The sequence below is a fragment of the Tasmannia lanceolata genome, unplaced genomic scaffold (genome assembly GCF_043159265.1).
Source record: "Tasmannia lanceolata isolate RefF3 unplaced genomic scaffold, GAP_Taslan_0.1 ptg000002l, whole genome shotgun sequence".
Lineage (NCBI taxonomy): Eukaryota > Viridiplantae > Streptophyta > Magnoliopsida > Canellales > Winteraceae > Tasmannia > Tasmannia lanceolata.
Genome location: NW_027518679.1, coordinates 46,200,615 through 46,213,927, shown reverse-complemented (window position 1 = coordinate 46,213,927; position 13,313 = coordinate 46,200,615). Strand labels below are relative to the sequence as shown.

The window sequence follows — 13,313 nt, the reverse complement described above, 5'->3', positions numbered from 1 at the left end:
AGAATCTTCTTGTTATTATTGGTGCGCATTCACACATGGAAAAGTCATGCCAGAGTGCTCAAAGCACTAATGGAGATTGGTGTGCTCGTCTTCATCTTATGGGATTTTGCCTTCTGGTGCGAGCACATAGTGGATTACGTGGAGCCCTAAAAGGGAGGAAAGTTCGTGAAGCTGTTCGTTGTTTTTTCCGGTAATATTTTTTTGAATGGCATTTTTCCGGTAATAATTTTTATGCATTTTGTGGACCTCTTCAGATATAATATGGTATCGTTCAATGCACCAGTTAATTTTTGTCAGTACTGTTCTATTTATACTTATATCTTGGGATTTGCTAGCGTCCATCGCAAAAGGTATTTCGCGGATGGGCTGTTGACCTGTTGCATGTGAGAGCAGCCACACAGGCTCACTTTTCAGCAGATTTTGTCTTCATTCATGAGGTGGCTGCTCTCACATGTAACAGCCCATCCGTGAAATGCCTTTTGTGATGGATACTAGCAAATCCCTATATCTTATATGGAAGAGGTGCCTCATTCTAATAAAAAAGGTCCTGGTTTTTTTATTTCCAAGATGCCTTTGTTCTTTGCCCACATTTTTTCTTTTATTGAATGAACCTTTCATCAATCATCACTGGTCATCGAAGATTAACTTGATGTTGGTCATAATAAATGTCATTATTATCTGTAGTTGCTGGTGAAGGTTTGTGATTAGAAATACTGACTTATGCGTGTGGAATTTTTAAAGTTGCATTTCTTAGCATGGTTGTGGCCGCTACTCTGGAAACCATTCTCCAGGAGTTGGAAGTTGGTTTTGTACTTACCTATTTTCCAGGAACTGGTATTGCTACCAACTTGTTTTGGTACTTTCTACCTACATCTTTTATTTAGAATTTTTATTGGTTGATACTACTCACAAAGAGGACTTGAATAAGCAAGTAGAAATTCCACTTTATAATCTAAAAAAACTGGTTAACTTAGCAAATTATGACACCCATACTCCTGGTTAACTTAATAAATTGTGACACCCATACTCCTGCGTAATAAATTATGATGCCCAGATATGGATGTAGTCACAGAGTTTTGACTCGGTATTTCCCGAAATTTACGACATAAATACAAATAAGGATATTCATACCATGAGATGCAACATAAGACATCCAAATAAGATAGTAGAAAATTTGATAGATTTAACTTAAACAAAGGAATTGATAATATGTTGATTGTGAGGAATGCTCCATTAAGGTCACATCTCATTTGTGGGTCCCATCTGTTGATCCAAATTGTCCTCATTGTCACTCCCACCTTAAATTTTCAATTCCTCAATAATCATGTTGATCAAATGATTCCAACTCTCTGATCAAGAGCATATGAATGGAATACTTGATTGTCATCACAGTTGGGCCACTGGAGATTCAACGTAGGGCCTACCAGGCAGATGATTTAAATCAATCAAATTTTGGGCCCATTATGTCATCACAGGGGTGCCTCATTATATTATAACGCGGTCTCCCTCTACTTGCTTTCCTCTATTCTTTAATTCATCTAGAAATGCTGTAGCAGACAGAATAATTATCACGTGTTCTGAAAGTAACTTCAGCGCAAAACAAAACCAAGAACATACCTCAATAACTGACGAGGAGAGTAAGATATGGTGCTATATTAAAGAGAAGCAATAGAGAATGATAAACCTCCTTGCATAAACTTCACTTGTAATTAATCAATCTCCCCAAAAAGAGTGTCTTACATTAAAAAAATAGACTTTTTTACCTCTAACATATTTCCATCTCTGGACGCAAACAGCCTATATGTCTCATATGGAGTTCTAACTTTAAAACTTCTAAAAAATGTCCTAAAGAAGCTAGAATTCTTTCATAAAAAACAGAATCTTCCCAAAGAAAACTTACTCAATTCTCATCTTAAAATTTTACTTTCTATCCTAACTGTTTTCAAATGGACGCCAATCATAATTCACCCTTCCCACTTCAACTTTATCATCATCAATTCAAATTAGAAACTCGAAACACTTCAAACAGTCCAACCCTTTCCCAAAACTGTGACTTTGACACAATAAAAATATTCTAAAATTACAAGCAAAAATCATCAAAATTCATAAAAAGTTTATGTATTCTGAGGTCATCCGCTCTTCTATTTATGGTTTGAAGGACCTATGTTATGCATATTGTAGGTCCAATAAAAGGCATCTTTGCCCATTAGGATTTTTAGAGATTTATTTTACGTGTTATTTAGTGTCTAGTATTTTATTTTCATGTTGTAGTTTTAGGGCTTTTATTTTCCATGGAATTTTATTTCCATTGCCTATATATAGGTCTCATGTATGGAACTTTAAGAAGTTTTGGATAATTGATAAGATTGATTGAGATTTCTCCCCTGTAATTCTTCTCTTCTACTACTTCTAGTTCTCCTCTTCCTCTTCTTCTTCTTTCTTCTTCTCCTTCTTCCCCTTTTCTCATCTATTCTTCATCTTCTCTTCTTCTTCCGCTTCTCTTATTCTCTTCTCTTTCTCCTATTTCTGTTCCCGGTCCTACATCACCATGGGTATGTGTTGCATCAATTCCTTCATGGTTGGAAAAAAATATACTTGAGAGAATTTATAATTGTACAAGATTGTCTTCAAGTATTGATAAAAAATCATGTGGAGATCCCTCCCACCAAATGAGGTATTTGGAGTAGAGCTCCATTCCTTTCTTACATATGCTTCCAAAATTCTTTTTCACATATTTCCCTAAAAAAATTGAACTTTGAAAATCCTTACATATACTTCTAAAATCCCTTTTCACATATTTCCCAAGAGTTCACATCATCTTCTTGATGGAAGTTCTCAGGAACATTGTGAGCGATGAATTTAGTATTATCATCTTTTTTGACAGATTCGTTGGGAAGCTTTGATTCTTGCAACGCCAAATTACTGAAATTGAACTTGACTTGCAAAATTAATAATGAGACTCCATTGTGTGAATAGTCTTCGTCCTTTTTCATGGATTTATAAATTTCATCATCATAAATTTGCTCATTAAAATTTGTTTTTAGATCCTCATGTTCGTCATAGTATCTTTTCTTCAAACAAGTTATACAATATTAAAGAAGTAACGAAACAAAACAACAAAGCCAAGAAGGCCAAATGAAAACCGACATGGGAAGCAATTACAAAACCGACATATGATGTCAAACTAACAATTATGTACAAGTATAGTGTCGTAATTGGCCAAAGAATTTGCACGATCATTCCCTTCTCCATGAATTTGAGCAAAGGAATCTAAAGTAACAACAGTGTCCATCTCTATGAATAATTGCCAAAATCTCGAGGGTGACTTTAAACAAAATTAAGCTTGATCCATCTAGGATTTTTGGGGAAACCACGTATCGAGATTAAGATTCCGGGTGAAAAATCCAAATTGATGGCAATCCAATTATTTATTATAACCTTCAATGGTATGTTAGCATACTCGTAGCATTTCTAAGCACTGTCAAAAGTTTCAACAATTATCATTTATGATGCAACCCAAGTTATTCCGTTTCCCTTTAAAATGTGGTCGTTTCTTTCATTCCCAACAATTCAAAGGGTAGTGGAAGATAGAAATTTCCATAGGCAACTCAGCCTCTTGTTTTTTTATTGGTAAAAATAAGATAAAGTGAGCAAAGGAGGATCCATCGGTAACCCACTCCCCAAGCCTGAGGCTTCTGCCCTCCACTTGATACTTTCAATATAAGATTTTCAAAAGGAGGATCCATCGGCCACATTTTGGAGTCTGACATTCTTTATGCCAACACGTTTAGTTGATTTGGGCATATTAGTTAGGAAGGTGTTGGCATAAAGAATACCTTCATAGGCTACTCGAAATCATTCACCCCCTTTTCCGGATACTCATTGTAGTTTTGGTCATGGATCCCTTTTGACAATTCTTCATTTCGGTAGCATAGTGGATGAAGTCGAACTCCTCTACCTCGTCAACTACCTCCCCCTCTTTGATCATTGCAATTTGTAACCACCAGCAGCCTTTTTCCTATCTAACATGTATAGTTTTATGGAGACTTCACACAACACATCACTTCCCAACCAAATATCCTCCCATAACCTGATCCAGTTCTCAACTATGATCATGTACCTAAACCCATTCTTTCCAATTTTTTCTGAACTCTAGATAGCAAACTACCTCCCCCTCTTCGAACATAGCAATTTGTAACCACTAGCAGCCTTTTCCCTATCTAACATGTATAGTTTCATGGAGACTTTACACAACACATCACTTCCCAACCAAATATCCTCCCATAACCTGATCCAGTTCTCAACTATTATCATGTACCTAACATTCCTTGAACTTAAGAAATAGATTTTCTAATAATTGAATTCCAAACACCTGAGCCATTTCTTCTAATTTTTACATTCTAGTCCCGCCAAAAGTACTCTACCCAATGCATGCCCAAAATTACTTTTCTTTAAAGCACCTCAACTTCTCAAAATCTCTGTAAATATTTCCCAAGTAGCTTTATTCCCTTTTTTTTTGTTGTGGTTGGGATGGTGTGCGTGTGTGTGCGTGCGGGGGGGTATTTCCTTTTCCTAAGATTTTGTTTCTCTTAGACTTACACACCTCGCAGCTTCAATCAACTAGGTAGAACTTATACTCCATCCATGCCCCTTCCCATAGGGCATCTCTTCATATTCTCTCTGTATTGATGTCATAATTTTAGAAAGGGGCGTAGAGTGTGTGGAGGCCAAAAAAAAATTTCCCTAATAAGCATAGTCTGACCATATGTGCATAATTTTCCTCTCTACCCTAGCAATCATTGGACATCCACAAGGATTTTTTGGAATGCCAAATTCAATGCCAACTATTCTTCTCCATTTCTAATATGGATAGAAATTTTCTGCGACCAAGTTTTGCGTATAGAGTAGTAGAAGAATTGAGATGAATACAGCAGTTTATGAGTTGTGCTCGAATCCTAGTAATCTCCATATAAGTAGCTAATGCGGCTCTGTATTTAATTACGGGGAAGATTTTCTCAGGGGTTAGGATCATCCTACAGGGAAGATTTTCTGGGTGTACTTTTTCTTTTCTTTTCTTTTCTTTTTTTTGAAAATTACGCCCTATCTACGTCAGGGCCCAACAAATGAATGGTTTGGATCTACCAAACAATGTGTGCCCCACTGCCTTTTGGGGCTCCACGGGCATGCACAGCCATACACCATCTAAATTCTCGTGTACTTCAATTCGTGTAGCACTCCCTTTTTTATTCACTTAAGTAATAGATTACAAAATGACCATAACACCCTTAAAATTAAAACATAAATAACGTATATCTCAACAGTTAGTTTCTTCATCATCCTTTTTTTTCGGGTTTTGTTGTACTGTTTTACTTATGAAACTGTTTCTCTGTAGTCAAATCTGTTATAGGTTTGGATTACAAGTTTCATTTAGATTATTGCCTTAGGAGTGACCATGATATGTACATGGTATCTAATTCTTATCGTTATCTACTATCATAAACTTCTCATTCAGGGCTGCATGTGGTGAAAATGCACACCAAGCTTTGCAAAGTATATTCTTCCAAACAGGCCTGCCATACCCTGGTACAGCGAGTTTATTTTGGGATCCCACTGTGCTTATTGGAGAAACCTGCAGGTATTTTTTTTTTTTAACATTTTTCTCTTTTCAGCTCATACAGGCTCTGCGACAGCATGGAAGCTTCATTATTATCAATGGGCAATGCAGCTTTTTGAGCAATATAATATGAGTGAAGGTGCTTGCCAGTTTGCCCTTGCTGCATTAGAGCAAGTAGATGAACTTTACAGTTTGGAACATGATATCAATGGTCCTGATTCTCCGATTGAGCCTCCTAATACTATTAGAGGACGGCTCTGGGCAAATGTGTTCAAGTTTACATTAGATCTTAACAACTATACGGATGCATATTGCGCTATAACGTCAAATCCGGATGAGGATAGCAAATATATCTGCTTGAGGCGTTTCATAATTGTTCTCTGCGAGCATGGTGTGGCTAAGGTTATACATCGAACTCATGCTACTTTGATATATCTATGGTTCTTTCCAGCCCTCTTTATCCATCTACTATGATAAGTTAGCATAAAGTTGTGTTTGTTTTTTCATCATTGTTCTTGGGGACATCTCATTCCAAAGTGAACTTCCTAAAGTATAAGATACACTTGAAAGAATGACAACGCATGCATAGGTGTATTTTTTAGAAGCTTTTTTTCTATGGAGATAATATGTAGAAGAGTCACTATTGAGGTACTGTTAGGTCTTAATAGTGGCAAATGGTTCTTGTTGCATACTATGAAGGCCTTTTAATTTTTTCTAGTCTTTTTTTTAGAATAATTTGTTTCTAGTGATTTTGTGGTAAATTTTTTTGGAAATGCCATTTGGTGGAAATTATCATGCAAGTAGGGCGGTATTAAGGATTTGGTGGATATTGTCACATCAAGTGGATGTATTATGAATGATTTATTGAATGAGCTCTCTGAATCTTTCTTTCCTTTTAGGTTTATGGGGTTCAGAATAGCTTCCAAACCCAACAGATTGACACAATCTTGACTGAGTAGACTCAACGCGGCAAGACTGCGGCCAAGTTTTTGTCAGTGCATTTCCTTTTGTAGAACCATTGAAAGGCTGGAGTTTTTTTTATGATCCCATCAAGCTCTAATATATCACTTAACAAAGTCCTTGGCAATATATATATTTTTTTCTTTTGATAGAACTCCATTTCAACCGATTCTAAGAACCCATCAAATGTCATTTTGGAAAATGAGATCATGCAGCAACTACTCTGGCCTCCAGTGGACTTAAGTTGGTGAATTGCTTCCAAGAACCTTCTCAAGGGCACATTCTATCAAATTCACGGGTATTTTACCTCAATTGAATGAATTTGATGGTTTGAAGAACTTTTGTTTGGAATCCCACTTCTACATCCAGATCTTAGAATCTCAAGCATGGTACATTTTTACTTTTTGTGGTTACTAGGCTGACAACATGTACTTTTTTCTTCTATATTACTTGAAGTCCTATGAGCTTGAGTGATGAGAATTTTCGGCTATGGGTCTTGATAGACTGGTGTTTCTTGTGGTAGAAACAATTGATTCATACACAAAAGTGATATTAGGTTTTAACTTTTGAAATGTATGTAGTAGCATTTGGTAACCTGGATCATGACCCCCAAAAGAGTTGGAAAAGTTTCAGTATTGGGTAGACAATGCTGTGTCGGCTTTAGCTAGTCACAAGTTGATTTAGGGGGTGTTTCTGGGTTGTTGAAGGTGCCATGTGCCACCCTGGTAGCTCGAACTACCCCCTGCCTTGGGAGACACTGTGGGGACCAATGTGGTACACCCTGTACATACTAAATTGATAATTAGTATGCATAGCAGTTAATAATTGTTGTACATTCATTATTCATATACAGAGTAAGAAATGGGAGAAATATTTGAAATGCATCTTAGAATATCCTGAGTGAAGATTACGTGGAAAGTAGAAAGATTAAAATAAAAATTTGGGCTGGGGATGTGTTAGCTTTTCTTTATTTCACAAAAGTGCAACGTGATAATTCAATTGTTGGAACAACATCACAACCTAATACATATCAAATCAAACAGTACAAGCCGTGTCACATGTTGCATAAATGGCTGATAAGTCCTCAGAATAATTTTTTTCCAATATATAAGGGAAGAAAAACAATTGTGCCTCCAAAGTCCAAACTGAAGCGATGAGGAGTAGAAAACTCCCCGAAGATAGAGTTTTGACCAAGGTTGCCAAGGCGGGAATCGAAAGCGGGATTCGATTTGGGATTCGAAAGCGGGAATCGAAGGCTCCTGGGATGGTGGGAAGCGGGAATCGTGGGTTTGCCAGAGAGTCGACGGGGATTCGTAGGGGATTCGTTGGGGATTCGTCGGGGATTCGCCGGGGAATCGTTGAGAGTCGTGGGGAGTTGGGATTCGCTGGGGATTCGTTGGGGATTCGCAGGGAATCGTCTGGGAATCGGGGTTTCTATAAAGTGGGAATCGGGTTTTCATAAATTGGGAATCGGGGTTCCCAAAATTGGGAATCGGGGTTCACAAAATTGGGAATCGGGGTTCCCCAGAATCGGGGATTCGAATCGAATCACGGTTCGGATTCGCGATTCGGGGATTCGCGAATCCCCAATTCCAGGAACAAATCCTGCTTCTATGGTTTTGACTTTACTATCCTAACTTGTGTCATCTGGACATGTGGTATTTTATAATTCATACTTTTCTTTAGTGATTGGAGAACCAATGAGCTATCTCCTACTGGGCAGCTCATATTTGCTCTAGAACAATGCAATGATGTTGCCATGACATTTTACCTTTTACACTTTTACACTTATCTGTCGTATCATTTGAATTTGCTTGTTTTGTATTTAGGGGCCGTTTGGATACTCAGATTTTAGAATCTTGGATTTCCTCAAAATCGTAGATAGGAGACGAGAGAAGAAGCAGACCAGCCGTCGTTTTCTAATTTCTTGCCCTTCTTTCTGTCACCGAGAGCCAGAGATCATCCCATGTTTCCAGGTTTTAGAAATCTCGGGATGGGGGATGGATTTCTAAATCTTGGATATCTTACTTAAAATCCAAGATTCTCAAGAGAAGCGAAACAGACAGTCTACTTCTTCTCTCGTCTCCCATACTGGGTTTTGAGGATATCCAAGATTCTAAATCTGCGATTCCAAATGGCTCCTTACTGTTGTACCTGATCCGAGTTTTTACCTTGAATAACACTTTCTCGTGGCTGTATTTTGTATAGACAGATACAAGCTGAGATGCTTGTTGTATTTGTTGTCTGAAAAGTAGTAATTTATTGCACTCTGTATTGAGTGGTAATTTGTGTTTGGTTATTCCTATTTTAGCATAGTAAAAATTTTACATTTCATTTTGTTGTAGGTCCTTTGTGATGGTGAACTCCCTTTTGTTGGATTGATAGACAAAGTGGAGCAAGAGCTAGTTTGGAAGGTGTGACATAGTTACAAAATGCTAAATAATGATACAAGAACTTCTCTTTTTTAGATAATTTAGACCTTTGTTTAGATTAAATTCATATGGATCTATAAATTAAAACATACAGGCTGAGCGTTCAGATATTACTACAAAGCCAAATCCATACAAACTGCTTTATACTTTTGAAATGTATCGACACAACTGGAGAAAGGCAGCTAGTTACATGTATCAGTACGCTACTCGTTTAAAAAAAGAAGCAAATCTAAAAGAATGCCCACAGCTTTCTCACAAATTGCAAGAGAGACTTCAGGGGCTGTCCGCTGCTATCAGCGCCCTTCATCTTGTTCACTGTGATTTTGCTTGGATTGACTCTCAGCTTGAAAACTACATTGGTCCTGATCAACATTCACCAAATAAAAAGGCTCGAAGGATCATGGAAGGGAACGGTAAGTATCTGGACTTGGAATAAGAATTGTGTTCTTTTTTTCATTTGCTTTGCTTTTATTACTCAATTCTTCTCTTTCTTGGCATAATATTACGGATTTACCATGTGTCAGTTTCTTCAACTAAATAATGTGATTTGATGTGAGGTGATTCACCTTTCTGATTATGTATGTTTTACAATTTGCTACACGTGAATATGCTATTCGACGATCTATTTTTGTAGCAATAAATAGAGATGATCCAGAAAGTTGGAGCGTGCAATGCTATATTGATATTGAAAGGCTTGAAAATGAGTATGTGCTTACATCGGCGCAATATTTGCTTGTACTTGCAAATGTTAAGCCAGCATTTGCAGGTAAGGATCTAAATTAGAGTATTTTCATTTTATCTCATTTCATTGGAATGGGTCAGTTGATTGATAGAACTTGTGGAACTCCACTTTTTGTAAACATTATTATTGTCTTCCTCAAACAAGGTAATAGTAAGCATAACCAGAGGGTTTTTTTTTTGTTTTTTGTCTTCAATACAGGAAGTCAAACAGTTTTATCAGATTTGGTGGATCTACTGATCCAGGCAGACTTTTATGATATGGCATTTACAATTCTTCTCAAATTTTGGAAGGGTTCAGGATTGAAAAGGTGTGAACTGAGATTTCATGTTTTGTATAATTTTTTTTTAATCTGAATCTCATTTATGTTATTCAGTGGTATGCATGCAATATTTAACAAGATCTTGTTACAGAGAACTGGAGCGAGTCTTTATTGCTATCTCACAGAAATGTTGTCCAAATAGAGTAGGCTCCTCATCTTTTGTAGGGTAAGCTAAAGCATTGAACCTTTTTTCTGACTTTGTTCCCTTCAACATGCCGTTCATATTTACTGTTTAGATTTATAGCAGCTTAATTTTTAAAATCTTCACCAATAGTTCTGAGGTACTTATGTTTAGATCTTTCGGGAATTATGGCAGGATTCATGGTCTTCTATTGGGATCTTCTTGGGATGAATCACGTGTTGATGGAAAGATTGATATGGACACAGCAATTCATCATTCCAAGGGAAATAAGCAATGGGAAACACTCGAGCTGTATCTTGTATGTAGCTTTTCATTTTTATTATCTGTTATCTTTGTTATTTTATAATCTGTTGCTTATTGAATGACCCAAAGGTATAAGCATGCTGATAAAATGTCATATTTCTCAGGAATGTACGCTTTGGTACATTTCTTCATGATTTTGCATGGAGCTAGTATTGATTTTATCCAGTGGCAGTGAACAGTGATAGCGATAACCGAATCTTCAAAATAAAAACTCTTGTGGAATAAAAAAAAGGCAACATGATTTGACAGAGATGACAATAAACCATACTATAAACCCAACATAAAAGACCATGGTGACCAGATCTTGAGATCTGTTTCCCACATGGAAAAAAGTCAAGAATGGCTGCCTTCTACCTTTCGATCCTTTCCGTCCAAAAGGGGCAAAAACTCTCTTTTCCTTAAGGTCCGTTTGGATCAGTTTTTAAAAACTCGTTGACTCGACTCTGAACTCGCCCGAGTCGACTCCCATTTACCTTGGTCACGTTCCGCGTAGCATCCACGTTTTTAAACACTGGTTTGGATGTACGTAATATAGTAGGAGGAAAGGAAATCAGATTCCCATTTTTTTTACTTTCCTTTTCATCTTGATTTAAGGGGAAAAACAAACAGTAAAAAGGGTCCACAAGGACTCATGTGAATAGTCAATGGCAACTAAATAATACTAGGAAAAGGGAAATTTGACTTTGTAGTTTGATTTTCTCTATTTTTGGTGTAACCAAACAGACACTCAAGGAAAATTTAAAGTAATGAAGATGTGGGTTTTTCACCTCCCTATATCCTGTAGATGGGAGCTTTGCCCCCCTATTATGATTTGACAGCACAAAATTTTATCTATTCGGTTTCGTGCTCTTTTACCAGATCCAAGTCAAGGAAGCATGGGAAGTACGTGTCTGCATGCATCGCAGGGGATAGAACCTGCATGCACAGGTGCACATAATAGAGCACACCTACATGCTCAAGCATGCATGCTCTATATCATCCCTGTCATTTAATTGAAGTTATTGAGTAAACTCATAGGTCCTGGTTAATGATACAGTATCCTTGCAAACCCGACACCAGAACGATTTATGTTGTATATTTTATGTTGGTAGAGAGAGAGAGAGAGAGAGAGAGAGAGAGAGAGAGAGAGAGTGAGAGAGAGAGAGAGAGAGAGAGAGAGAGAGAGAGAGAGGAGGAGGAGTAGGGCTGCAACTCGAGCCGGGTTTTACCCGACCCACATTGACCCGACCCGAAAATAGCCTGGGTTGGGTTCAGGTTTCAAGGGTTTCGGGTCGAGCCGGGTTTGAAGGGGCCCGACCGAGTTACATAAGTTATAGTATGTACATTTTTTTCTATTGTTAGTTAAAAGTTAAAAGTGAAAACCCACGCACCCACTGTTATTGTATGTGAGTATAATTTCTACTTCTATGAGTTGAATTGATTCAAGTGTTTGATTCAGCATTGTTTGATTGTAATTACAACATTGTTTGATTACAACATTGTTTGATTCAAGTGTAATGTGAGTGTAATGACATCATTGTTTGATTCAAGTGTAATGTGAGTGTAATTTCTGCTTCTATGAGTTGAGTTGCCTTGCCAAACAAGAATTTTCCTTAAAAAATTGCGTCAACGTGAAAAAACCCGACTCAAGATTTATCATGGGTAGGGCCGGGTTTGGGAATCGTGGGTTTTCCGAAAAAAACCCGACCCGAGATATTTCTCGGGTAGGGTTGGGTTCTCCAAAACCCGACCCGCCCGACCCGAGTTGCAGCCCTAAGGAGGAGGGGGTTCATGTTGATTTGATGCAAAGGATTCAAAAGAATGGCTGAGAAAATTGATCATCCCTGCTATATATGAGTAAGTCTGTTTTGCAAAACAAAGGAATGTTTCAAATCTTTGTGCAAATATCCGTTAACATAGCAATCCATATGAATGTATTAACATCCTTATAGGAGGAAAAAAAAGTGAAGGAATTGGGGTCTAATATAAGGTTTTAAGACCCCAACACATTTGACACCATATATCAGCCAGTTTCACCCACTCAAATGCGTAGATCTATATCTCAATATCCTTGATCTATCCTTACAACCTCTAGATCTGCCCTAAAGTGCCGTTAAATACTTTAGATTTGTCCATTTACCCCTCTGACCCCTTCTTTGCTTAACCCAATTTAAAACTTCAGATCTTTTCTTTTGCATTTTCATTCTCTTTTACTTGTCGCCAACCACTGTGGTGAATTGCATACCCTGCTTTCAGCCACTTGTATGGTTGTCTACATTTGTTTTTGAAAATTGACATATTCCATTGATATTAGAATAACATTGGGGACCAGGAGTCCCATACCGTGTTACAAAATATCAACAAGAGCTGGATCGGGCATACCCGGAACCAGGAGATAGTAAAACAAGCAAAACAAAGCAAACTGCAACAATATTTCTTCTCCTTCATCATGCCATTGGCAAAAAATGTTTTAAAGCTCCAAGTGCATCTCTCTTTATCATCAGTCCTTTTTACAAGCTAAACCCCATTAGTCCTATTAACACCGATATTAACAGTCGCCCAGTATTCAAACCTCTGATAAAATCACCACACCTCGAAGAGATAGAATAGCAAAGCAGGAAGATCTTGACAAAGATCCAGTCTAAGCGAAAGACATAATCTCTCTAGCCAAGACTGGTTCAAATTGTTGCCCATCTGAATATAGACAAATTTCAGTATCCTTGCTACATAACGGTGGCAGTCTTTCCCTAGAGGATCACAAAATGTTGTAAACAGTCTCCCAGACACTTCCCTAATCTTATACTTCTAACAGCCTCCAGATA

The 13,313-nt window shown here is 37.5% G+C and overlaps 1 protein-coding gene across 2 annotated transcripts in view; it reads left to right on the top strand.

The window, feature by feature from the left end:
• Nucleotides 1-13,313, top strand: part of SAR1 (SUPPRESSOR OF AUXIN RESISTANCE1) — a 66,880-nt gene that overhangs the window by 45,535 nt on the left and 8,032 nt on the right. For both annotated transcript variants that reach the window (XM_077377264.1, XM_077377271.1), the window contains 9 exons: nt 3-190; nt 5,513-5,583; nt 5,670-6,016; nt 8,920-8,988; nt 9,101-9,419; nt 9,641-9,772; nt 9,947-10,055; nt 10,159-10,233; nt 10,384-10,507. In XM_077377264.1, coding sequence (XP_077233379.1) covers nt 3-190; nt 5,513-5,583; nt 5,670-6,016; nt 8,920-8,988; nt 9,101-9,419; nt 9,641-9,772; nt 9,947-10,055; nt 10,159-10,233; nt 10,384-10,507 — 1,434 coding nt within the window. The remainder of the gene's footprint in view (nt 1-2; nt 191-5,512; nt 5,584-5,669; nt 6,017-8,919; nt 8,989-9,100; nt 9,420-9,640; nt 9,773-9,946; nt 10,056-10,158; nt 10,234-10,383; nt 10,508-13,313) is intronic.